We start from the raw sequence: 27,929 nt of genomic DNA on the forward strand, positions 1-27,929 counted from the left end.
AGTGACAGGACTAAAATTCTAAAACCTGGGGGCAGTCTATATATTAATATAAATTAATATATATATTTTTTCAACTTTTAAGTTCTGGGGTACATGTGCAGGATGTGCAGGTTTCTTACATAGGTAAACATGTGCCATGGTGGTTTGCTGCACAGATCAACCCATCACCTAGGTATTAAGCCCAGCATCCATTAGCTATTATTCCTGATGCTCTCCCCCCTCCACCCCCATGACAGGCCCCAGTGTGCGTTGTTCCCCTCAATGTGTCCATGTGTTTTCATTGTTCAGCTTCCACTTATAAGTGAGAATATGTGGTGTGTGGTTTTCTGTTCCTGAATAAGTTTGCTGAGGATAACGGCTTGCAGCTAGATCCATGTCCTTGCAAAGGACATGATCTTGTTCCTTTTTATGGCTGCATAGTGTTCCATGGTGTATATGTACCACATTTTCTTTATCCAGTCTATCACTGATGGACATTTGGGTTGATTCCATGTCTTTGCTATTGTGAACAGTGCTGCAATGAACATACATGTGCATGTATCTTTAACATAGGATGGTTTATATTCTTTTGGGTATATACCCACTAGTGGGATTGCTGGATCAAATGGTATTTCTGGTTCTAAATTTTTGAGGAATTGCCACACTGTCTTCCACAATAGTTAAACTAATTTATAGTCTTACCAACAGTGTAAAAACATTCCTTTTTCTGTGCAACCTCGCCAGCATCTATTTTTTCTTGATTTTTTAATAATCACCATTGTAACTGGCGTAACATGGTATCTCATTGTGGTTTTGCTTTGCATTTCTCTAATGATAAGTGATGTTGAGCTTTTTTGCCTATGTTTGTTGGCCACAAGAATGTCTTCTTTTGAGAAGTGTCTTTTCATGTCCTTTGCCCAATTCTTAACAGGGTTGTTTGTTTTTGTCTTACATATTTGCTTAAGTTCCTTATAGACTCTGGATATTAGACCTTTGTCAGATAGATTGCAAAACTGTGCTCCCATTCTGTAGGTTGTTTGTTCACTCCGATGATAGTTTCTTTTGCTGTGCAGAAGCTCTTTAGTTTAATTAGATCCCATTTGTCAATTTTTGCTTTTTTTGCAATTGCTGCTGGCGTTTTCATCATGAAATCTTTGCCTGTGCTTATGCCCTGAATAGTATTGCCTAGATTTTCTTCTAGGGTTTTTTATAGTTTTGGGTTTTACATATAAGTCTTTAATCCATCTTGTGTTAATTTTTATATTAGATGTAAGGAAGAGGGATCTAGTTCCAATTTTCTGCATATGGCCAGCCAGTTCTCGCAGCACCATTTATTAAATAGGGAATTCTTTCCCTATTGCTTGCTTTCGTCAGATTTGTCAAAGATCAGATGGTTGTACATGTGCAGTCTTATTTCTGAGTTCTCTATTCTGTTCCATTGGTTTATGTGTCTGTTTACTATGTGAAGTAAACGGTTTAAGAAATAGTAGCTTAAAACTTTTTCTACAAATTTTGTTATTTCTGTAGTCCCTGCACCCCAGGCAGTGCTTTAATATAATCGTAATGCATATTCTGCAGGTTCTTACTTCAAAACAATTTCAACATTCTTATCTTTCTCATCAGTCTCAATATTCTTCCTATGCAGGTATATAATGAGAAAGTGTTTTGTTTCTTTTAAAACAAAATTTCAATGAGTCTACTAAATAAATAAATAATTATTTTTTCAGTACATTTGATGGGAAATAATAATATGGAATAATCACAAATTACTGATTAATGAAATTTCTCTCAGAAATATAGATCATTCACCCTTTCATTTCCCCCCATTTTAACTAGTCTTTAGAGATTACTTATTGTAAAATCTGACATGAAATAAACTGAAGAACTTTTCACTCAGTTTTTCAAGTTTAGAGAATCTAGTCTAAAGAGGACCTGATCGTTGTTGCTATTTCACTGACGATTTTGTTATTTTTGATTATAATGTAATAATATGCAAATCTTTCCCAATGCCCTAATACAAAAATAGCCAGTGTTAATTTTTTATGTTTGTATAAGTTAATGCTAATTTTAAAATTCCATTTTCATACTTGCTTGTTATTCGTTTTGTTTTGGTCAAGGTAAATTTGCTCTAATTAAGCTAACATGGATTCTATTTTGTTGTTTTCATTGATACTGGAATATTGTCCCTTTCCCTAACTATGCTTCTAAATTCAATAGATAATTGCTCAAGGTTAAAGTGCAGTTATATTTCACATCATCTTTTTAACCTACATTTATTTCCAATCATATTTCAGACAACTGACTTATTTCTTTTCCTAATTACATTTGTTTTATTTTCTACCTTTACTTATTTCAATTTGTTCTCTTTTCGTCCTTTTGTTCTTCATTCAAGTTCCCAGATAATTGAAGTAGATTGTAGACCAATTTAGGTCAAAATATTTTCTTGGCTTGTCACCTGAGATTCCTAGAAGGATCTCTTGAGAAATTAGAAATGTCATTATTATGTAAGGGGTTTTAATATAATCCAAATGCATATTCTGCAGGTTCTTACAAAAAGAAATTAAATTTACCAATGGCTTAGTCTAGCATACTTTTTAATTATAGAATACATCTTAACTCCATTCATTATTGGGTTATTCACATCAACCTAGGAATTGCAGTTATTTAGGTTTGGCAGGCAATACTAATGAATGTTTTAAAAATAATGAATCAATGAAGTTCTTTTTGTGTTGAAAACTGAAAATTAATTTTAATTAAGAGCTTAGTGTATCTCCGTAGAATACTTTTAATTCTTTACTCATGAGTTTACACTGACAAAGCCAAGTTCTCATGATAACATTTAGTGCCTCTATTTGGTCATGTTTATGTTGCCAGATAATTAAGCACAAATAGCATCTTCGAAGAACTCAGAAGACATACAGGACAGCAACCTCCCAGAACAGATTTCTCAGGGACAAGAAATCTAGTGAGAGTTTGTTTCTACCTAGAATCTTGATAGAAGTGAATACATAAATTTTCTGAAATGTTAACATTTCTTCATCAAATACTGAAGGTTAGGAAGAAGTGCCTTTTTATGGCTTATGATATGGATCTTGATATGAGTCATATTTTTTTTAATGAAGGAGAACCATTCTGTCTCCTTGCCTCACATTTGAGCTTAATGTTCTAATATTAGGAAACAAAAAGGTTTATAATTCTTTACTTTGTGAATTATAATTGACTTTTTAAAAAGAAAGTTAACTCATAATTGTAATAGCCGCTAACTCTCTGACAAACCTTTTGCACATAACTGGAAAGCATAAAAGACAAAAACTATAAGTTCATGATTTCATTCTTTTTTTTTTATTTTTAAATTTATGTATTTATTTATTTGTTTGTTTGTTTATTTTTGAGATGGAGTCTCGCTCTGTCACCAGGCTGGAATGCAGTGGTGTGATCTCGGTTCACTGCAACCTCCGCCTCCTGGGTTCAAGCTATTCTCCTGCCTCAGCCTCCCGAGTAGTTGGGACTACAGGCGTACGCCAACACGCCCAGCTAATTTTTTTTGTATTTTTAGTAGAGATGGGGTTTCACCACGTTGGCTAGGATGGTCTTGATCTCTTGACCTCGTGATCCGCCCACCTCAGCCTCCTAAAGTGCTGGGATTACAGGCGTGAGCCACCGCACCCGGCCTCCATTCTCTTTTTAAACAATTAGTGCCATTATTCAGATACTGGAATGGTGGCAAGCTAGAGTAGACCCGGGTTATACAGCTTTTGGGGTTGTTGTTGTTTTGTTTTGAGAGGGAGTTTCTCTGTGTTGCCCAGGCTGGAGTGCAGTGGTACGGTTTTGGCTCACTGCAACCTCTGTCTCCCAGATTCAAGCAATTCTCCTGCCTCAGTCTCCGGAGTAGCTGGGATTACAGGCATATGCCACCACACCCAACTAATTTTTGTATTTTTAGTAAAGACGAGGTTTCACCATGTTGGCCAGGCTGGTCTCGAACCCCTGACCTCAAGTGATCCACCTGCCTCGGCCTCCCAAAGTGCTGGGATTACAGGTGTGAGCCACCGTGCCTGGCCCCCAGGTTATACAATTATAATTCATTTATAGTTATGGGCAGACTTGTTTAACATTTAGGAATTATCAATCCAGTCTTCTGTATGTAATTGAAGGAGTTTTTTTTTTATTTGACATAGTTATTAGAAAGACTTCCTGCAAGCAAAATTACACATTGAAGGTAGTGAAAAAGACATTATTTTATGTGTTTGTGTTCTAGTGAATCTGAAAGATTAATCCATTTTAACCCTAGGGTCGGGGGTGGTAGTGGTGAATCATCTCAGTATTATTGATACACATCAGATTCTTTTCATGATGGCATCCACTTTACATGCAGTAAAGTATGTATAACTTTTGTTTTTTGGTGGGGACAAGAATGATGCCAATAACCTAAACTAGCTTTACTATATCGTGCTTTTCTTTGTAGGGGCTAGTTAAACCTTTAGGAGTTTAACTTCACCTATAGTATATTTATCTCCATTAATAACAAGAACATTATAATTTTTTACTAATTACAACAAAATTTAGTATTTTGAGCATAAATTTGGCCAAACTGTTCCTCTATATTTTTTTCCAATTTCAAAATAATACTTTTATATTTTAAATAATATATTGCTTTAACATAATAAATTACTGTATATTTTCCCATTAAAGAGATTTATGCATGAAATATTTCCAAGTGAAAGATACACTTTTAAGTGTGTGATAAACCCATGAATTATTTCTACTCTCACACCTCTTAAAAAATTTTAAAATAAATGTTTATCTAAAAATCACTCTACAGTAAGTTGCTGAATAATCAATTGATTTCAGCCTTTTGAGCTTTTCAAATTCTTACTGGAAAAAGCTATTTTGATGGAATGGTTTTCCCCTCCCTTAATCCTGCTCTGACAATTTATAAAATATTGGAAAATGCATAACTGCTATATCTGAATCATACGTTTAGAAAAATTTTTAATGCATTCATAGCCACCTTTAAAAAATTGGACAACATTCAAGAGACTCGCCCAGGTACTACTTACATAGTATATTTTTAGGAACTTATGGTAACAGCAGTGACAGTAATTACTTTGAAAATAAGGACTAAATGAAGCTTATAGTATTGTGTTTTGTCTTTATTTGGGTCTAGTTCTTAAGAAAATAATTGAGGATCATTAGTTTGAAATATCTGTGCCTACACTGAGGAGTAATCTTGAGCCATTCTCAGAGAGGAGAAAATAAGAAATAATCCAATGAATAAGCAAACATAAATTATTCTTTTAGGGATTTAAACATAATTTACTGATATTTTCTGATAAGTTTTGATATTTAAAATATGAAAGTTCAAATTACCTAATGTTAAATAAGCTGATGGATTGAACTTGTCTACTCATAATTCATAACTCTTCCACTGAATATTTGAAGCCCATAAATCCAATACAACTTCATTTTTATGGCACCTATCTTAATTAGCTTTCAGTCGGGATATTGAAATATGAAAATATACACAGAATTATAGTTCTGTGCTGTTTTTGTTCTTTCACATGCTAATAAGAGTATGCATTTTTAAAGTTTAGTAAACTTAAATTATAAAAAGTGGGAAAATGTCTTCTCCTTGAAATAAAATTGATAAGCTAAGACTACATATATATCATCTGAGAAATAAATGTTATGCTTTTTTTTTTTCCAGTAATGTCTGGAACAGCTAGAATCTCTCCCTGGTGCCCTAGGGCAGGCCATCTCATAGAGATATATGATCACTGGGTCTTGCTATCTAGATCTGGAGGCTTGTTAGGATCAGAGTTCTGCATAGAAACATTAAGAGATTTTGCACTGTGAATATTTCAACATGTCCAGATAATCTGTGTGAAAAGCATTGTTCTTTTGTGCTTCTCTGGATGACCTCTTTGCACAGAATGATAGCTTTATCCTTTTTTCACATCATTATGTTTGCTGGGGGGAAATCGTGCTGTGCTACGTCATAATAATATGTAATCTTCTTGCTCAGTTTAGCTGAGATTTAAGGAGACTCTGTTCATAGAAGCTCTTCTTTAAAACCTGATCTATAATTTTGCAGAATCACCCTAGCAGAAGAGCAAGAGGCTTTATAAGAGCGATACAACCATTAAAACTCTTAAACGAAGATTAGTTTCAAGTTTTACAATCCGGTACCAAACCATCTGGCAAATCTCATGTCGGGTTTTGTGAAAGCTCTGAGCTTTCTAAGTGTTAATTCATCCCCCTTCTATAACATTCCCCCTTCCCTAAACACACATAGGAACACACACTTGACTTGATGATTAAGATAAAAGATCTAATTAAATGCTCCAAGCTTGTTGATTTTCCCACCTGGTGATTTGTTGCTCTTGACAACAATTTCTAGATAGCTGTTTGCTTTTGGCAAAACCCTTGGAATCCTTATGGATAAATGAATATATTTCTCCCAAATTATTCATCTCGTTTTTTCCACATTTCTCTTGGGTCTAACTACATCCAGAAGGAGGATCCTCATTACCTTGTGCTGACAAACCACTTCAGAGGGACTCAGATTAGTCTGAAAAATATTGGACATGCCTATGAAATAACCCAACATTATTTTACTCAAGATCTCATCATTGTAGCTTTGATGATGGCAGTTATCCCAGAAAATAAAATGAAGTCTTAAAATAAATTTTAGTTTATATTAACCCGGGGTTAAGTCCTTTCTAAACATTCCATCCATAGCTATCAAATTGTTATTTAGAAATCCATGTCTCCTGACACCAATTTGCATACAAAACTCAAGACAAAACAAAAAACACACAAAGAATAAAGGAGAATTAATCATTGGACGTAAAGTATTCCAGATTCACAATGTCTTGTCTGTGCCATGCTGTTGATAAACATAGCTTTACATGTCCCTTTAATTCTGCTAAAAGTGTGCCAGTTTCCCCATGGAGAGGAAACATTATTAAATTATGTATTTTCTAGTCTTGCCTCATCTCTAAAAAACACAGTAAAAATTCAGTTTGTGAGTTTATATGGGAACACCTTACTCTGTGTAACTTATAAGAAAGCTTATAGTTCTTATATTTCTTCAAGCATGTAATCTATAGAGTCCTTCTAGGAAAGAGAATATCTCAATACTTGAAAATTTCGACCAAACACTAAATATCAAATTCCAAGTCTAAACGTATTTAATCCAACCTGTCTCCTTGTCTCCACCTAAAAAAATTTCATTGATTTTTAAGCAAATATAGATACATTTTAAACATTTAAGTAGCCAATTTATTTTATACTTTCAATTGTCAGTTTGACTTAAAATCTATATTTATCCTTACTATAAGCATTAATAAATATGATTCATACCAGTCCTCAAAATTTAAGCTTTTGAGAAATCTCCAGTTTTAAAAAACAACTTTTGAATTTGAAGTTTCAACTAAATTCACACAAAAACTTGTATTTACCTGAGTAAGAAGAATTTATCTCTAATCAAAAGAGGCTTCTTCCAACTAGAGATTATGTAACAATTGGAATAAGTAAAGAATAATTAACGTCTGCCTTACCTGTTCCCAGCACCGTCACTCATCACATTATTGTGACAGTGGTAAATTTTCATTTTTCAGATATATGAAAAAAAAAATTAAAAAACCTCTAAGTAACTGGAATTTATTGTTTCAACAAATTTCAGGTGCTTCATAGTACCTTACTGATTAGGAAACAAAAAGGTTTATAATTCTTTACTTTGTGAATTATAATTGACTTTTTAAAAAGAAAGTTAACTCATAATTGTAATAGCCGCTAACTCTCTGACAAACCTTTTGCACATAACTGGAAAGCATAAAAGACAAAAACTATAAGTTCATGATTTCATTCTTTTTTTTTTATTTTTAAATTTATGTATTTATTTATTTGTTTGTTTGTTTATTTTTGAGATGGAGTCTCGCTCTGTCACCAGGCTGGAATGCAGTGGTGTGATCTCGGTTCACTGCAACCTCCGCCTCCTGGGTTCAAGCTATTCTCCTGCCTCAGCCTCCCGAGTAGTTGGGACTACAGGCGTACGCCAACACGCCCAGCTAATTTTTTTTGTATTTTTAGTAGAGATGGGGTTTCACCACGTTGGCTAGGATGGTCTTGATCTCTTGACCTCGTGATCCGCCCACCTCAGCCTCCTAAAGTGCTGGGATTACAGGCGTGAGCCACCGCACCCGGCCTCCATTCTCTTTTTAAACAATTAGTGCCATTATTCAGATACTGGAATGGTGGCAAGCTAGAGTAGACCCGGGTTATACAGCTTTTGGGGTTGTTGTTGTTTTGTTTTGAGAGGGAGTTTCTCTGTGTTGCCCAGGCTGGAGTGCAGTGGTACGGTTTTGGCTCACTGCAACCTCTGTCTCCCAGATTCAAGCAATTCTCCTGCCTCAGTCTCCGGAGTAGCTGGGATTACAGGCATATGCCACCACACCCAACTAATTTTTGTATTTTTAGTAAAGACGAGGTTTCACCATGTTGGCCAGGCTGGTCTCGAACCCCTGACCTCAAGTGATCCACCTGCCTCGGCCTCCCAAAGTGCTGGGATTACAGGTGTGAGCCACCGTGCCTGGCCCCCAGGTTATACAATTATAATTCATTTATAGTTATGGGCAGACTTGTTTAACATTTAGGAATTATCAATCCAGTCTTCTGTATGTAATTGAAGGAGTTTTTTTTTTATTTGACATAGTTATTAGAAAGACTTCCTGCAAGCAAAATTACACATTGAAGGTAGTGAAAAAGACATTATTTTATGTGTTTGTGTTCTAGTGAATCTGAAAGATTAATCCATTTTAACCCTAGGGTCGGGGGTGGTAGTGGTGAATCATCTCAGTATTATTGATACACATCAGATTCTTTTCATGATGGCATCCACTTTACATGCAGTAAAGTATGTATAACTTTTGTTTTTTGGTGGGGACAAGAATGATGCCAATAACCTAAACTAGCTTTACTATATCGTGCTTTTCTTTGTAGGGGCTAGTTAAACCTTTAGGAGTTTAACTTCACCTATAGTATATTTATCTCCATTAATAACAAGAACATTATAATTTTTTACTAATTACAACAAAATTTAGTATTTTGAGCATAAATTTGGCCAAACTGTTCCTCTATATTTTTTTCCAATTTCAAAATAATACTTTTATATTTTAAATAATATATTGCTTTAACATAATAAATTACTGTATATTTTCCCATTAAAGAGATTTATGCATGAAATATTTCCAAGTGAAAGATACACTTTTAAGTGTGTGATAAACCCATGAATTATTTCTACTCTCACACCTCTTAAAAAATTTTAAAATAAATGTTTATCTAAAAATCACTCTACAGTAAGTTGCTGAATAATCAATTGATTTCAGCCTTTTGAGCTTTTCAAATTCTTACTGGAAAAAGCTATTTTGATGGAATGGTTTTCCCCTCCCTTAATCCTGCTCTGACAATTTATAAAATATTGGAAAATGCATAACTGCTATATCTGAATCATACGTTTAGAAAAATTTTTAATGCATTCATAGCCACCTTTAAAAAATTGGACAACATTCAAGAGACTCGCCCAGGTACTACTTACATAGTATATTTTTAGGAACTTATGGTAACAGCAGTGACAGTAATTACTTTGAAAATAAGGACTAAATGAAGCTTATAGTATTGTGTTTTGTCTTTATTTGGGTCTAGTTCTTAAGAAAATAATTGAGGATCATTAGTTTGAAATATCTGTGCCTACACTGAGGAGTAATCTTGAGCCATTCTCAGAGAGGAGAAAATAAGAAATAATCCAATGAATAAGCAAACATAAATTATTCTTTTAGGGATTTAAACATAATTTACTGATATTTTCTGATAAGTTTTGATATTTAAAATATGAAAGTTCAAATTACCTAATGTTAAATAAGCTGATGGATTGAACTTGTCTACTCATAATTCATAACTCTTCCACTGAATATTTGAAGCCCATAAATCCAATACAACTTCATTTTTATGGCACCTATCTTAATTAGCTTTCAGTCGGGATATTGAAATATGAAAATATACACAGAATTATAGTTCTGTGCTGTTTTTGTTCTTTCACATGCTAATAAGAGTATGCATTTTTAAAGTTTAGTAAACTTAAATTATAAAAAGTGGGAAAATGTCTTCTCCTTGAAATAAAATTGATAAGCTAAGACTACATATATATCATCTGAGAAATAAATGTTATGCTTTTTTTTTTTCCAGTAATGTCTGGAACAGCTAGAATCTCTCCCTGGTGCCCTAGGGCAGGCCATCTCATAGAGATATATGATCACTGGGTCTTGCTATCTAGATCTGGAGGCTTGTTAGGATCAGAGTTCTGCATAGAAACATTAAGAGATTTTGCACTGTGAATATTTCAACATGTCCAGATAATCTGTGTGAAAAGCATTGTTCTTTTGTGCTTCTCTGGATGACCTCTTTGCACAGAATGATAGCTTTATCCTTTTTTCACATCATTATGTTTGCTGGGGGGAAATCGTGCTGTGCTACGTCATAATAATATGTAATCTTCTTGCTCAGTTTAGCTGAGATTTAAGGAGACTCTGTTCATAGAAGCTCTTCTTTAAAACCTGATCTATAATTTTGCAGAATCACCCTAGCAGAAGAGCAAGAGGCTTTATAAGAGCGATACAACCATTAAAACTCTTAAACGAAGATTAGTTTCAAGTTTTACAATCCGGTACCAAACCATCTGGCAAATCTCATGTCGGGTTTTGTGAAAGCTCTGAGCTTTCTAAGTGTTAATTCATCCCCCTTCTATAACATTCCCCCTTCCCTAAACACACATAGGAACACACACTTGACTTGATGATTAAGATAAAAGATCTAATTAAATGCTCCAAGCTTGTTGATTTTCCCACCTGGTGATTTGTTGCTCTTGACAACAATTTCTAGATAGCTGTTTGCTTTTGGCAAAACCCTTGGAATCCTTATGGATAAATGAATATATTTCTCCCAAATTATTCATCTCGTTTTTTCCACATTTCTCTTGGGTCTAACTACATCCAGAAGGAGGATCCTCATTACCTTGTGCTGACAAACCACTTCAGAGGGACTCAGATTAGTCTGAAAAATATTGGACATGCCTATGAAATAACCCAACATTATTTTACTCAAGATCTCATCATTGTAGCTTTGATGATGGCAGTTATCCCAGAAAATAAAATGAAGTCTTAAAATAAATTTTAGTTTATATTAACCCGGGGTTAAGTCCTTTCTAAACATTCCATCCATAGCTATCAAATTGTTATTTAGAAATCCATGTCTCCTGACACCAATTTGCATACAAAACTCAAGACAAAACAAAAAACACACAAAGAATAAAGGAGAATTAATCATTGGACGTAAAGTATTCCAGATTCACAATGTCTTGTCTGTGCCATGCTGTTGATAAACATAGCTTTACATGTCCCTTTAATTCTGCTAAAAGTGTGCCAGTTTCCCCATGGAGAGGAAACATTATTAAATTATGTATTTTCTAGTCTTGCCTCATCTCTAAAAAACACAGTAAAAATTCAGTTTGTGAGTTTATATGGGAACACCTTACTCTGTGTAACTTATAAGAAAGCTTATAGTTCTTATATTTCTTCAAGCATGTAATCTATAGAGTCCTTCTAGGAAAGAGAATATCTCAATACTTGAAAATTTCGACCAAACACTAAATATCAAATTCCAAGTCTAAACGTATTTAATCCAACCTGTCTCCTTGTCTCCACCTAAAAAAATTTCATTGATTTTTAAGCAAATATAGATACATTTTAAACATTTAAGTAGCCAATTTATTTTATACTTTCAATTGTCAGTTTGACTTAAAATCTATATTTATCCTTACTATAAGCATTAATAAATATGATTCATACCAGTCCTCAAAATTTAAGCTTTTGAGAAATCTCCAGTTTTAAAAAACAACTTTTGAATTTGAAGTTTCAACTAAATTCACACAAAAACTTGTATTTACCTGAGTAAGAAGAATTTATCTCTAATCAAAAGAGGCTTCTTCCAACTAGAGATTATGTAACAATTGGAATAAGTAAAGAATAATTAACGTCTGCCTTACCTGTTCCCAGCACCGTCACTCATCACATTATTGTGACAGTGGTAAATTTTCATTTTTCAGATATATGAAAAAAAAAATTAAAAAACCTCTAAGTAACTGGAATTTATTGTTTCAACAAATTTCAGGTGCTTCATAGTACCTTACTGATGAGAACTGAGGGTCATTTCTGAATGGGAATAGAAGATTGTGAGGCCAGCATACTCCATCCCTGGCAGGGCTGCTCGGGGCCTTTCTCTTGTATTAAAGTGATAGCTTCATTTAGAAAAGAGACAAGGGGAGAGAGAGGTGGAGAGAGAATGACAGAGGGGTGGAGAGAGATTGAGAGAGAGAGAGAAAGAATGAATCACATGGTGAATGGCTTCTGCTTCATGTTGTTAGAGAAGATAAAACCATAATAGTGCAAACCAAGAGGATAATTACAAAATGCCAAGCATTTTATTATAGTAACTCAGTATCATAGAAGTATGTTATGAGGCTCATGTTATTACACTCATTTCACAGATGATGAAGCTGAGAATCATCTTAAATAACTTGACAAAGTTCATAAAACTAGTAGACTGTAGAGCCAGATGTAGATTCCAAAGGCTCTATCCTTTCCACTGTTGCACCATATTGTTGAGTAGACTTTAGTCTCTTTTAAATATATATCTTTTCTTCCTTAAATATTGCATATAGAATTAACACCTCTAACAAATATAAGGCAGAAAGGCATGTCAGGAGAAAAGAAACATTAAAGAGAGTAGTAATTAACTGAGAGTTTCTCCTATTTCAGGAAACCTCTGGATTATATTCACCGCAATTAGAAAACATGTCCTGTAACATTATAAAAATTAAAAGTTGATATTGTTTCAAGGCTTTTAATGAAAATCATTCATCTATATAAGTCCTGGGAAAAATAAGCATCAAGTTACACTTTATATTTGTAAACTTTGCCATAGTTTTGATGAATGTTATTTCCACAGTAAGGGTCATGCTTTCTTTTAAGGAAATAAGAATGAAGAAAAGTTTTTATAAATGTAATCAGTAGAAGCATCACCCACATACTTACATGTCTTTAGGCATATATCATCATGCTAGATGTTGCATAGGACTCTCCAAAAAATATCTCATATGCATGTTTGAGGAAACCTTTTTGGCCCTAATCTGTCAATATTTCAACCATATGGCAATAAGATAACAATAATGTATCAGTTATACCCACTTGTAGTCTTTGGTAGCTAAAATAAAGTGATAACTATGACAATTTATAGTGTCACATATTTGTAAATCCTGAGACTTCCATGGTGGGTTTGATTACCTAGAAAATGATAGCATACTTACATTTCTAGTGGAAAACCTACTGCATTTGAGAAAGAAATATAATTGCTGAATGCACCAGTGCACCTCTGGATTCTTTTTTTGCTAGATTTTGAAACAGTAATGGTGAAATTGTATTCAGAAATAGCATGATCTTATTGTAAGAGTGATTTTCTTACCATTAGGTTTGAGTTGCAATGCAATGTCTAATTGAGAGAAGAAAGGATGCATTCCACATTTCTCCTGAAAACAATCACAAAACCAGGAGCCGAGTGAGATGGCTCACACCTGTAATCCCAGCACTTTCAGAGCCCATGGCAAACAGATCACTTGAGCTCAGGAGTTTGAGATCAGCCTGGGTAATATGATGAAACACTGTCTCTACAAAAAAAAAAAAAAATACAAAAATTAGCCGGGCATGGTGACATGCGCCTGTAGTCTCAGCTACTCAGGGGGCTGAGGTAGAAAGATCACTTGATTCTGGGAGGTTGAGACTGCAGTGAGCCAAGATTGCCACACTGCATTTCAGCCTAGGTAACAGAGTGAGATCCTGCCTCAAAAAAAAAAAAAAAAAATCACAAAACCACAAAACCAGTCTGGGTTTACCTCTCCCAGTAGCTTTGCAATTAGTCAAGTTAAGGAAAGCGGTTAATGCATGAAGTTACTAAAGCTCAGATACGGTGCAACACTGTCAGGAAAACATTTGAGAACAGCAAGAAGAACCGGCCAGATTTAGAAAGTTCAATCAAATTATCTTTCTTCATAAGCCTCTTTTTGCAAAGCAGATATATTTTGGGAAGTGAATTTTATTCTTTTAGGTTACCTGCATCTTATTATTTTCATGGAAGACTGAGTCCTTTGGAAGCTGAAAATATATTTTCCATTTATTACAAAAACTTTATTATTGTGTATATTTTGAGAAATAATTATCACTTCTGTGAATTGGAATTTGCCTTAAAATTTTCTTACTTTTTGACAAAAAAAATTGGAATTAATAGAATTTTGAGCATTTACTCTTAATCAATGCTTCTTATGATCCAGCCTCTTCCTACGTCCTCCATAAATAAAATAATTCAAGAAAATTACAGATAATTTTTAATCTATAGAATTTCTAGATTCTAAAAGGTGGGAAATAATATAAACCTACCCCTTTTCTCTCACATATGTCTATTTCTTTACACAGCATCACTAGCGAAACAACATATTTGTGCTTGAAGGCGTTAATGCAATTTTAAACAAAGTCAACTTCCCTTCCAATGTCTAAATGATTAACAAGTAATCTCTAACTCAGGAATAATAATAAGATCCAATATCTATCCTTCCTTCTCTTAGAAGTATTATTTTTTATTATTAGCAATAATGCCAGTGACATTTCTCAAGACTCTTTAAGATCACTGCTAAAACACACTTCTTACTTTTTGGCACTGAGCACTATCTTAATATGAACTGAATTAAAATGTGGCTTAAATCTACAAAGACTGTGATTCTTATAAAGCATTTTACTCTTTTCTTGAAAGTTTGACATCTAATTCCATAAAAGGAAAGATCGTTTGGTTCAGTATGTGGTACATGTAAGGAAAGAGAAATACAGATCTGCATTTTATTTCTCAGGTGTCACTGATGAACCATAGTTCATTTTCTTAAAACAGTCAAGCATAAATGTAGTTAAGCACTAAGTTTTCCTGCAAGTGTCGTTTCTCTCACTTGCATTACAGTTAGGTCTCAGCAGTTCTGTATATTGAGACTATTCTATTAGATGATTTCCTGGTTTTTAGTCTTATAACTATGTAATTTTGGAGAGGGTGGGGAGTGATAGAATATTGGCAGGGGTGGGGGGATTATTTTAAGTTCTTATTTTTGTACAAAACAAAACAAAACAATTTTTTCTAATGTTTGAATACTGAAGCATGTTATACAGTAGACATGTTTAGTTGCCAAATTTAAATGTGCAAGATACACCCACATAGACTTATACTTTTAACCAAGTAAAATAGCATCCCTACTTAATTAAATGGACATATGAATAGAGCATTATGTATTTGACAGAGGGCAGCCCAGCAGACGTTGAACTGCTCACAGTTGACAGAGAGTGTTTAAATTAGATGCTTAAAATGTGCATGTGAAATGCAACCCAAATAAACTTGTTTTTTTTAAAAAAGCTAAATGTACCTTTTGGCCATTTGCATGTCTTCTTTTATGAAATGTCTGTTCATATCTTTTGCCCATTTTTAAATTAATTTTTTTTTCTATTGAGTTGTTTGAGTTCCTTATATATTCTGGTTATTTATCCCCAAAGTAGTCAACATCACTAATCTTCAGGGAAATGCAAATAAAAACCACAATGAAATAGCATCTCATTCCAGGTAAAAGGGCTATTACAAAAAGACAAAAAATAACAGATAATGGAGAGGATGTGGAGAAAGGGGAATGCTAGCGCATTGGTGATGGGAATGTAAATTAATACATCCACTATGGAAAACAGTAAGGATGTTCCTGGAAAAACTGAAAGTAGATCTATCATATGATCCAGCAATCCTACTGCTGGTTATATATCCAAAAAAAGTAAAGAAAAGAAAATTGATATATCAAAAAGATACCTGCACTTCTATGTTTATTGCAGCACTAATCACAATAGACAAGATATAGGATAATTCTTCAATCATTTCCAACTTGGTATTGCTTCCTTACATAAGTAACAACTGAACATCTTTGGTAAAATCTGTTAATTCCTGAAAAGACAAGGATCATTTGCACTGAGGATCTGTGTCCTCAATGCACTTAGCACTTATCACATCTATTAAATCTCTTGACATTTATTACATCTATTAAATATCTTTGTATGGCAAATAGCAAATTTGTGTTGTGGTGGCACACACAAGATTGATTTTAATTTGCAACAAGAGCACATTCACAAATATAGCCCTTGAAGCCATTAGGTTGCAAAAGCATTGGACAGAAATTTTCTACAGCTTAAATGTCAGCCATTTAAATATTTTATTTTTTATCTTTATTTTATTTTATTTTATTTTATTTTATTGAGACAAGGTCTTGCTCTGCTGCCCAGGTTAAAGTGCAGTGGCACAATCATAGCTCACTGCAGCCTCCAAAATGCTGGGCTCAAGAGATCCTCCCACCTTGGCCTCCCAAAGCACTGGGGTTACAGGCATCATTTAAATCGTCCTCCACAATTTCATTCATATGTTTAATAGAACACATAAATGTAACACTCCATGTAAACTCCATGAGAAAATAAATTTCTTTTCTTTTTTTTCTCTTTTTTAACTCTAGTACCTAGAGCTATGTGTGGCATAGTTAACCCTCAATAACCATTTGTTACATAAATAAACTATGATGTCTAAAAAGAGATAATTTACCCAGGCACTATTTTAGCTACCTATAGGCAATGTTTATATGAAATGTACTGTGTATTTGACTTTTAACAAACAGCTTAAAATACTTCTATTTTCTTCCCTTCTAAAGCCAATGAAGGAGGTTGTGCGATCTTGCACCCCCATGAAAGAGTCTACAACTATGGAGATCTGGATTCATCCCCAACCACAGGTATGGCAAAAGCCCTGTGATTTTTCCTACCCCTTCCTTTTAAATGATTTTTATAAATGTATAAGGAATACTCTTAAGTAGTGTACATAATGTGTGTTCCCTTACATTTCTTCAGGTGATTTTGTGCTGGACTCAAAATTTACTGTTGAAAATATGACAGTAAATATATATCTTTTTAGTGTGATTTGATAATAACAGTGAAATTAACTTGTTGGATCAGGTAAAAGTGTTCCTCTAAAAGCATCTTCTAAATGTTTATTCTGCTGATGTTTAAGTGTACTTTTGTAATCATGGATTGAAAAAAGTAAAACTGCTGTTTTATAATATGACTTAAATTTAAGTTTTAGCATAATATAGCATAATTTCCTTTTTATGTTAATTAGGCAAACTTTAGTAAAACTTCACTGAAACAAATTTGTTTGGGGGATAATGTTAGCAGCAGTAAATATGGTAGGTCTGCAGCAAACTCTTCCCTTGGAGGGAAGAATTCAACTGAGGAACATAAGGTTGAGTGAGAGACCAATGCAAGTTTTAGAGCAGGAGTGACAGTTTATTAAAAAGTTTCAGAGGAAGAATGAAAGGAAGCAAAGTGCACTTGGTAGAGGGCCAAGTGGGCAATTTGAGAAATCCAAGTACCCTGTTCGACCCTTGACTTGAGGTTTTTATACATTGGCATGATTCCAAGGTTTGTGTGTCTTCTTCCTTGATTTTTTGTTGGGATGGGCTATCCACCCGCACAGTGGCCTGCTAGCACTTGAGAAGGGCCACATGTGCAGTGTGTTTACTGAAGTTGTGTGCATGCTCATTTGAGGCATTTTTCCCTTACCAGTTGAGTGTTCCTAGAGGAAGGTCATATACCAGTTAAATTCTACCATTTTGCCTCTTAGTGTACATGTTTGAGCCCACCCACCCAACTCCTGAGATCTTATTGGGAAGCTGCTGATCACCAGCTTCAGGTGTTTTCTATCTTTTGGGAGTCTCCCTTTCCTTGCCTCTGCTGCGACTGATTATTATTTTAGAGAGACAGTTTAGTGACAGCCTGACTGTCACCTGATGGTCACCTGACATTCCTGGGGGAGAAGCATCTTCTGCCCTTCTCATGTCTGTATAGCTACCTACTCTAACAAAACCCGTCTGAATTTGTTTTTAAAAATCAAGTTATAAGGTGTATTTGTAAAGCAACCACTTTTACTTATTTTGGTCAGGACAGCTCAAAAAAGTGACCAAAAATTCAATTCTAATTTGTTTTCCTGGTATAGATTTTAAGAGGACTTAAAAAAAAATGGGGTTGGCTGGGTGTGGTGGCTCACACCTGTAATCCCAGCACTTTGGAAGGCTGAGAAGGGCGGATCACGAGGTCAAGAGATCGAGACTATCCTGGCTGAAACAGTGAAACCTTGCTTCTACTAAAGGTTCCAAAAAAAATTAGCCAGGCATGGTGGCAGGCACCTGTAGTCCCAGCTACCCGGGAGGCTGAGGCAGGAGAATGGCATGAACCCGGGAGGCAGAGCTTGCAGTGAGCTGAGATTGCACCACTGCACTCCAGCCTGAGCGACAAAGCAAGACTCTGTCTCAAAAAAAAAAAAAAAAAAAAGGGGGGGGGTTAGAAGGCCAATGTTCAGACATTAATATGTTATTTGGTATTCTATGACTTGCTATTATACTGTTGTTAATAAAGTCCTAAATCTGACTCCTCTGGTATCAAATTAATATCCATAAATTGCCTTCTACCTAGTTATTTTCAAATGTCTTTTATTTGTTATAGGATAAATAAATTCAAATAATGTAAATACATAAATATGAATCTAGACTATTAGATAAATAACCCAAATGGAATGGAAGGAGGATCATGTTAATTATTTATTAATTTATGTGTGCATTTGAAATTCATGGAAGCCATGCATTCTGCAATTATAACATCCTACAATATTTCAAGAGTTAATTTATGCTGTTTGCAAAGAGTTTCAGAATTGATTCATGCACCGTGAGAAGATATGATTAATATTATAAAGGTAAATCCCAACCCAGGATTCTGTCCAAATTGTCACAAGTTTTAAGTTATTCCAGCCTGAATTAGTGAAGTTTCGCCAAGTTTGAAACTATCGTAACCTCCCAATAAGTTCTCGTTTCTTGCTGCCTAGACAGAGCCAATTTATCAAGACAGGAGAATTACAATAGAGAAAGAGTTTAATTCACACAGAGCCAGCTGTACAGGAGACTAGTTTTATTATTACTCAAAAACTCAGGAGAGGATGGAAGTTTTTAAGGATAATTTGGTGGGTAGGTGGTCAGAAAGTGGAGAGTGCTGATTGGTTGGGTCAGAGATGAAATTATAGGGAGTGTTGAAGCTGTCTTCTTTTGCTGAGTCATTTCCTAAGTCGGGGTCACAAGATCAGATATGCCAGTTTACCAATCTGGGTGGTACCAGTTGATCCATCAAGTGCAGGGTCTGGAAAATACCTCAAGCACTGATCTTAGGTTTTACAATAGAGATGTTATCACCTGCAGCCCCAACACCACATGTAAGCCACCAAGGCTTGGGCCTTGCACCCTCTGAAGCAATGACCTGTGCTATATTTTGGGTCCTTTTAGCCATGACTGGAACTGAAGCACCTGTGACACAGGTCACCATGTCCTGAGGCTGCACAGAGTAAGAAGGCCCTTGGCCCAGCCCATAAAATCATTTTTCCCTCCTAGGTCTTGGTCCTGTGATGGCAGGGGCTGCCAGGAAGTTCTCTAACATGTCCTGGAGACATTTTTCCTATTGTCTTGGTGATTAACATTTGGTTCCTCATTACTTATGCAAATTTCTGCAGCAGGCTTGAATTTCTCCCAGAAAATGAGTTTTTCTTTTCTATCATATCGTCAGGCTTAAATTTTCCAAAATGTTATGCTCTGCTTCCTTTTGAACTCTTTGCCACTTAGAAATTTCTTCTGCCAGACACCATAAATCATCTCTCTGAAGTTCAAAGTTCCATAGATCTCTAGGGCAGGGGCAAAATGCCACCATTCTTTTTGCTAAAACATAGCAAGAATGACCTTTACTCCAGTTTCCAACAAGTTCCTCATCTCCATCTGAGACCACCTCAGCCTATACTTCATTGTCCATGTCACTATCAGCAATTTGTTCAAAGCCATTCAACAAGTCTCTAGTAAGTTCCAAACTTTCCCACATTTTTCTGTCTTCATCTGAACTGTTGAAACTGTTCCAACCTCTGCCTGTTACCCAGTTCCAAAGTCGCTTCCACATTTTAGGGTATCCTTATATCAGCACTCCACTACCTCAGTACCAATTTACGGTATTAGTCCGTTCTCACGCTGCTATGAAGAAATACCCGAGACTGGGTAATTTATAAAGCAAAGGGTTTTAATTGACTCACATTTCCCCATGGCTGGGAAGGGGGCCTCAGGAAACTTATAATCACGGTGGAAGCCACCTGGTGGCAGGAGACAAAGTGAGTGCTGAGCGAAGGAGGAATCCCCTTATAAAACCATCAGATCTCATGAGAATTCAATATCATGAGAATAGCATGGGGTAAACCGCCCCCATGATTCAATTATTTCCACTTGGTCCCACCCTTGACATACGGGGATTATTACAATTCGAAGTGAGAGTTGGGTAAGGGACACAGAGTCAAACCATATCAGGCTATTATCGTCTTTGTTTCAAAGTTAAACTATAAACTATGTTCCTCCAACAGTTCAGCCTATGCCCAGGAATGAACAAGGACAGCTTGGCAGTTAGAAGCAAAATGGGGTCAGTTAGTTCCAATCTCTTTCACTGTAATAATTTTCTTAGTTATAATTTTTGCATAGTAAAAGTGGTTTTACTATGACTTTCAAGTCATGCCCTGCTGATTCGGTCTCAAGAAAATTGGTGAGAATGTAGAATACAAAGCAAACATAATATAATAACCCCACCTACACCTGTATCCAAGAGGCATCTCAGAATTATACTACCTGTTTATTGAATATTTGATTAAGAAACCGTTGCAGTGGTCTTCAGAATAGAAGTGTTGAAGAAAAGCACACAATTTCAAATAGGCACCTTAAGATTATAAAATTTAACCTACCAGTATGACATCAGGTATCACTGGGATAAATAGAAGTCAGATGGAATTAGACATATCATATAACACTTTTCCTCGATGAATAAGAAGATGCTAAATCAATTTTTTTTTTTTTGAGACTGAGTTTTGCTGTTGTCACCTAGGCTAGAGTGCAATGGAACGATCTCGGCTCACTGCAACCTCTACCTCCCAGGTTCAAGCTATCCTCCTGCCTCAGCCTCCCAAGTAGCTGGGATTACAGGTGCCTGCCACCATGTCCATTGTATTTTTAGTAGCAATGGTGTTTCACCATGTTGGCCAGGCTGGGCTTGAACTCCTGACCTCAGGTGATCCACCCGCCTCAGCCTCCCAAAGTGCTGAGATTACAGGCATGAGCTACTGCACCCAGGCATAAATCAATGATCTTTTATCTAACCAAGTAGTTATTTCTGACTGTATTCCTGTAAATGGAGTTCCATATAATTAACTCTACTGATTTACCAATTACCAATTCTTTTGTCTGTTAACAAAGATAAAATCTTGTTATTGACACAATTATTTCTTACACAGGGAGTACTTTTTTCTTGAAGATCTATTTAAAGTTATCTGACAGCCTTGATTGCCTGAGGCTTCAATTGCAATTTAAGATAGACCATAGACTGATGGGTTACATTTTGTATATGGTATTATTACAGGCAAAGTATGTATGGATAAGGACTTTTCAATCTTGTTTTTAAGGAACATTGTGCTTGCCCCTGAAAAGCTTAAATAAAATACTTATTTCATGAATAAACTTTTATGGTTTCTTATGAAATATCTTATTTTTAACAAGATATTCATTACTTAATTTGGGGAATTTTAAAAGCAATATTCCGAAAAAAGAGCCTAGTAGAACTAGAGTGCAATTTAGAAATTAAATTATTTCTGTTCCTCCATTGAAATCTTTAAATACTTTGATAATGCCACATTCAACAATTTAGATGTCAATTAATGAACATTCATGACACAGATAGTGACTTTTTAAAAAATTTTTAATTTAATTTAATTTTTTTTGAGATGGAGTTTTGCTCTTGTTGCCCAGGTTAGAGTGCAAGGCCACTGTCTCGGCTCACTGTAACCTCTGCCTCCCGAGTTCAAGCGATTCTCCTGCCTCAGCCTCCCAAGTAGCTGGGATTACAGGTGACCACCACCATGCCTGGCTAATTTTTGTATTGATAGTAGAGACAGTGTTTTACCATGTTGGCCAGGCTGCTCTTGAACTCCTGACCTCAGGTGATCTGTCTGCCTCTGCCTCCTAAAGTGCTGGGATTATAGGGATGAGCCACCACGCCTGGTGGTTTTTGTTTTTGTTTTAATTGGCAAATGCTACAATAGTGTCCCATAAAACAGAGTGGATCCTAGCTGAAAAGCCAACTATTCAACTAATTAATGTGGGAATTGTGAAATCATAGGTCAATTTATTCTTTGAGTAAAGAAAATCAAATGAGAATGTCCATTTCCCTATTAGGATAATTATCATTTTTTGTGAGTATCTTTAAAAATATTTTGATACATAACTGGAGTAAATATATTGAAGTCCTAAATTAGGTTTTCAAAAATTAATGTTAGTTTTAATCAACTTCAGAAGTTAAATTAAATCACCCTGAAAACATTTTCAATTTCTAGGGGCCAATGGGACCAAAAACATTCACTGCAGCAAATATGCTAGCAGCTGTGCAATACTTAGAGGAGATAGAGAGGTACTCAAAAAATGGCAGTCAATCAGCTTTGCACATGCCATATGTATATGCAAATTAGCATGGAATTCTTATTTTTTTGTAATGTGGCATTTTATATGATTTGATCATTTCCTCTTCCACAATAAATTCACCCTTCACCTTCCCTTCCCCTGATTCATGGCAATTATAATGCTCCATGAGTTAGCAAGTCTAAAACTGAATGATGTTCTGTAAAAAAACTGAAACAAAATAAAACTGGGGTCTACTTATTGGTGCTTTTTCATGCTTTTCTATGACATTGAATGACAATTGCCCTGCTTGCAAAAAAATTATTCTACTAAGATGCCATTCTAAATATGAATTTAGACAATATCTTGGCTACCACTGTATTTCATTAAATACAATATTTTGTAATCATGTCTTATTTTTACTGAGAAATAAGTAGCTTGGAATAATAGCACTAGACAACTGCTGTAGAATATATGGGACTGGGGAATGGACTTATTGTTTGACTTTAATTTTCCAAATATCAATGGTCACAGCTTATGACTCATGTCTCCTACAAAAAACATAACTGACTCCTGGCAAAAAGGGACATAAAATAGTGCAATGTAAAGTGATACAAGAAAAATAAAGACATTAGAAAGAATGATCACTTTGGAAAAATGATGGAAGCCAAATGTGGTCATAAAACTTATTTCTTGGCTGGGTGTGGTGGCTCACCCCTATAATCCTAGCACTTTGGGAGGCCGAGGCAGGTGGATCACGAGATCAGGAGTTCAAGACCAACCTGGCCAAGGTGGTGAAACTCCATCTCTACTAAAAATACAAAAATTAGCTGGGTGCCGTGGCAGGTGCCTGCAATCCCAGCTACTCAGCAGGCTGAGGCAGGAGAATCGCTTGAACCCGGGTAGCAGAGGTTACAGTGAGCCGAGGTTGTACCAATGCACTCCAGCCTGGGTGATAGAGTGAGACTCCGTCTAAAAAAAAAAAAAAAAAAACTTTTGTTTAAAAATTTTATATAAGTTTACTATATATTAGGCAGTCTCCTAAGCATTTAAAACATTAACTCATCTAATTTTCATTACAAACCTGTGACTGTTATTAAAACTATTATTATTTTCTGTATTTTATAGATGAGGAAATTGGGGAACAGAAAGATGCTAGTAAGTACCAAAGACAGGATCCAAACTCCCTTTGTCTGGCTTCAAAGCTCATTTTCTTATTACTATATTACAGTTTCTCACTAAGAATGTAAAGAAAGAACCGAAGGTGGTCCCTGAAACTAATATATATATATATATAATTTTTTTTAAAGGAGGCTCTTTCTGGTGTTAGAAGAGTATAGTTTTCTATTCAGCTAGAAGAACACCTGCATACATTTGCATATGATAAAGTAAGATGATCCTTTATGATGCTGGAGTGAAAAGAAATAAACAATAAGATACACAGACCATACAGAATATAAGATGTTGAAATATCCTCGAAAATGCAATTTTTAGAAATGGTAAATATATTACTCTCTTCTCACACTGTTATAAAGAACTACCTGAGATTGGGTAATTAATAAAGAAAAAAGGTTTAATTGACTCACAGTTCTGCAGGCTGTACAGGAGGCGTGGCTGTGGAAGCCTCAAGAAACTTACAATCATGGCAGAAGGTGAAGGGTAAGCCAGTCCATCTTACATGGTGGAAGCATTAGGGAGAGAGTGAAGAAGGAAGTCCTATGCACTTTCAAACAACCAGGTCTCGTGAGAACTCACTCACTATCATAAGAACAGCAAGGGGGAAGTCTGCTCCCATTATTCAATCACCTTCTACCAGGTCCCTCCCACAACACTGGGGATTACAATTAAACATGAGATCTGGGTGAGGACACAGAGCCAAACCATATCACTCCTCTACCAATCCCTCCCAAATCTCATGTCTTTCTCAGATTTCAAAACACAGTTATGCCTTCCCAGCAGGCCCCTAAAGTTTTAACTCATTCTAGCATTAACTAAAAATTCGAAGTCCAAAGTCTCATCTGAGATAAGGCAAGTCCCTTCTGACTATTAATCCATAAAAATTTTTTAAAAAGTTTGTCATGTCCAAGATACAATGAGGGTACAGGCATTGGGTAAATCCTCCTATTCCAAAAGGGAGAAAATGGCAAAAACAAATTGGCTACAGGCCCTATGCAAGTCCAAAACCCAGCAGGGCAGTTATTACATTCTAAAGCTGCAAAATAATTACCTTTATACCATGTCTTACATCCAGGCCACATTGATGCAAGGGATGGGCTCCCAAGTCCTTGGGCATCCCCACTCCTGCAGCTTTGCAGTGTACAGCCTTTTTGGCTGTTTTCATGGGCTGGCATTGAGTACCTGTGGCTTTTCTAGGTGCACAGGGCAAACTTTCAGTGGATCTGCCATTCTGGGGTCTGGAAAACAGTGGCCCTCTTCTCACAGCTTCACTAGGCAGTACCCCAGTGGGGACTGTGTGTGAGGGCTCCAACCCCACATATCCCCTCTGTACTGCCCTAGTAGAGGTTCTCCATGAGGGCTTCATCACATGCAGCAGATGTCTGCCTGGACATTGAGGTTTTTCCATACATCCTCTGAAACCTAGGCAGAGGCTCCCAAGCCTCACCTCTTGCCCTCTGTGTAACTGCAGGCTCAATACCATGTGGAAGCTGCCAAGGCTTGGGGCTTGCACCCTCTGAAGCAAGGGTTCAAGCTGTACCTTGGCCCCTTTTAGCCCCAACTGGAGCTGGAACAGCTGGGACACAGGGCACCATGTCCTAAGGCTGCACAGAGCAGCAGGGTCCTGGGCATGGCTCATGAACGATTTTTCTCTCCCAGGCCTTCAGGTCTGTGATGAGAGGGACTTCCATGAAGGTCGCTGAAATGCCTTCGAGGCATTTTCCCCTTTATATTGGCTGTCAACATTTGGCTCCTCTTTACATATGCAAATTTGTGCAACCAGCTTGAATTCCCCCACAGAAAATGGGCTTTTTTTTTTTTTTTTTTTTTGAGACAGAATCTCACTCTGTCACCCAGGCTGGAGTACAGTGGTGCGATCTTGGCTCACTGCAAACTCCGCCTCCCAGGTTCACGCCATTCTCCTGCCTCAGTCTCCCGAATAGCTGGGACTACAGGCAACCACCACCATGCCTGGCTAATTTTTTTTTGTATTTTTAATAGAGACGGGGTTTCACTGTGTTAGCCAGGATGGTCTCGATCTCCTGACCTTGTGATCCACCTGCCTTGGCCTCCGAAAGTGCTGGGATTACAGGCGTGAGCCACTGTGCCCGGCCCCCGAAAATGGGCTTATCTTTTCTATCACATGGCTGGGCTGCAAATTTTTCAAACTTTTATGCTCTACTTCCATTTTAAAATATAAGTTACAGTTTCAGGTCATTTCTTTGTTTATGCAAGTGAATATAGGCTCTTAGAAGCAGCCTGGTCACATCTTGAACACTATTCTGCTTAGAAATTTCTTCCACCAGATACCCTAAATCATCTCTCTTAAGTTCAAAGTTCAGCAGATCCCTTGAGCAGGGGCACAATGCTGTCAGTCTCTTTGCCAAAGCATAGCAAGAGTGACCTTTATTCCATTTCCCAGTAAGTTCCTCATCTTCATCTGAGACCACCTCAGCCTGGACTTCATTGTTCGTATAACTATCCACATTTTGGCCACAACAATTTAACAAGTCTCTAGGAAGTTCCAAACTTTCCCTCATCTTCCTGTCTTCTTCTGAGCCCTTCAAATTGTTTCAACCTCTGCCAGTTACTCAGTTCCAAAGTCACTTCCACATTTTCAGGTAACTGTATAGCAATGCCCCACTTCTCTGGTACCAATTTTCTGTATGAGTTTATTCTCATAGTGCTGTAAAGACATACCTGAGGCTGGGTAATTTATAAAGAAAAGAGGTTTAATCGTCTCATGGTTCTGTGGGCTGTACAGGCTTCTGCTTCTGGGGAGGCCTCAGGAAATTTACAGTCATGGCAGAAAGTGAACAGGAAGCCAGCACATCTTCACATGGTGGGAGCAGGAGGAAGAGAGTGAAGGCGGAAGTCCTCCACACTTACGAACAACCAGATAGCCTCGCCTCACAACTCACTCACTATCATGAGAACAACAAGAGGGAAACCCGCCACCATGATCCAATTACTTCCTACCAGGCCCCTCCCTCAACATTGGGGATTACAATTCAACATGGGATTTTGGTGAGGACACAGAACCAAACCATATCAGTAAACTACTATGATAATCTTTAATGAAAATCTTTCTGTAGGTTGAGAGAAACTAAGAGTGATGGAATGTGAGAATTAGCAGTGTTGAAGAATGACCTCATCCTGGAATAGTGCTAACAGGATCACTAATTCAATATGTTAGCAGTAAATTTACTAGATGAAGGAACTGCTACATTAATCTTATATTTTACCGCAGCACAATTAAGAATCCACAGGAATTTGGCTAATCAATTTTCATAAAATAAAATTATCTCTTACATAATTCTTTCATATTCCAAATGGTCTATAATTTCTGACAGAATGAGTCACACACCAATTTGAGTTTTGGTTTTGTTTTGTTTATAAACAAAGCATCCCAAAGGAAGATTTGGATGCTCAGGTTAAAGGTCAACACTAGTGTCTTTATTTCTTTTCCATGGAAAACTACCTTTCTAGACTATGCCTAATTGATTCATTAAATGTTAGACTATGCTTGGGCAATATTTTTGTATTGATTTCAATTTGTGTCTATGTGGTGGGGCCACTTGCAATGCTTTTTTTTTTTTCTTCTGAGACAGAGTCTTGCTTTGTCACCCAAGCTGGAGTGCAGTGGTGCAATCTCGGCTCACTGCAACCTTCACCTCCCAGGCTCAAGCAATTCTTGTACATTAGCCTCCCAAGTAGCTGACATTGCATGTGCACACCACCACACTCCACTAATTTTTGTATTTTTAGTAGAGATGGGTTTTCACACTGTTGACCAGGCTGGTCTCGAACTACTGGCCTCAAGTAATCCACCCACTTTGGCTTCCCAAAGTGCTGGGATTACAGACGTGAGTCACAGTGCTTGACCCTTGGAATGCTCTCTTTTTTGCTTATTTATTTATTTATTATTTTATTTTATTTTTTGAGATGGAGTTTTGCTCTTGGTGCCCAGGCTGGAGTGCAATGGCGCTATCTCGGCTCACTGCAACCTCCACCTCCTGGGTTCAAGCAATTCTCCTGCCTC

General features: G+C 36.3%; 1 protein-coding gene across 6 annotated transcripts in view; it reads left to right on the forward strand.

Moving 5' to 3' along the window:
- The window catches only part of PCDH11X (protocadherin 11 X-linked), an 837,711-nt gene that overhangs the window by 406,923 nt on the left and 402,859 nt on the right, over positions 1-27,929 (forward strand). For all 6 annotated transcript variants that reach the window (XM_054544818.1, XM_009235031.3, XM_054544822.1 and 3 more), the window contains one exon: positions 16,856-16,936. In XM_054544818.1, the coding sequence (XP_054400793.1) occupies positions 16,856-16,936 (81 nt within the window). The remainder of the gene's footprint in view (positions 1-16,855; positions 16,937-27,929) is intronic.

The sequence above is a fragment of the Pongo abelii genome, chromosome X, assembly GCF_028885655.2.
Source record: "Pongo abelii isolate AG06213 chromosome X, NHGRI_mPonAbe1-v2.0_pri, whole genome shotgun sequence".
Lineage (NCBI taxonomy): Eukaryota > Metazoa > Chordata > Mammalia > Primates > Hominidae > Pongo > Pongo abelii.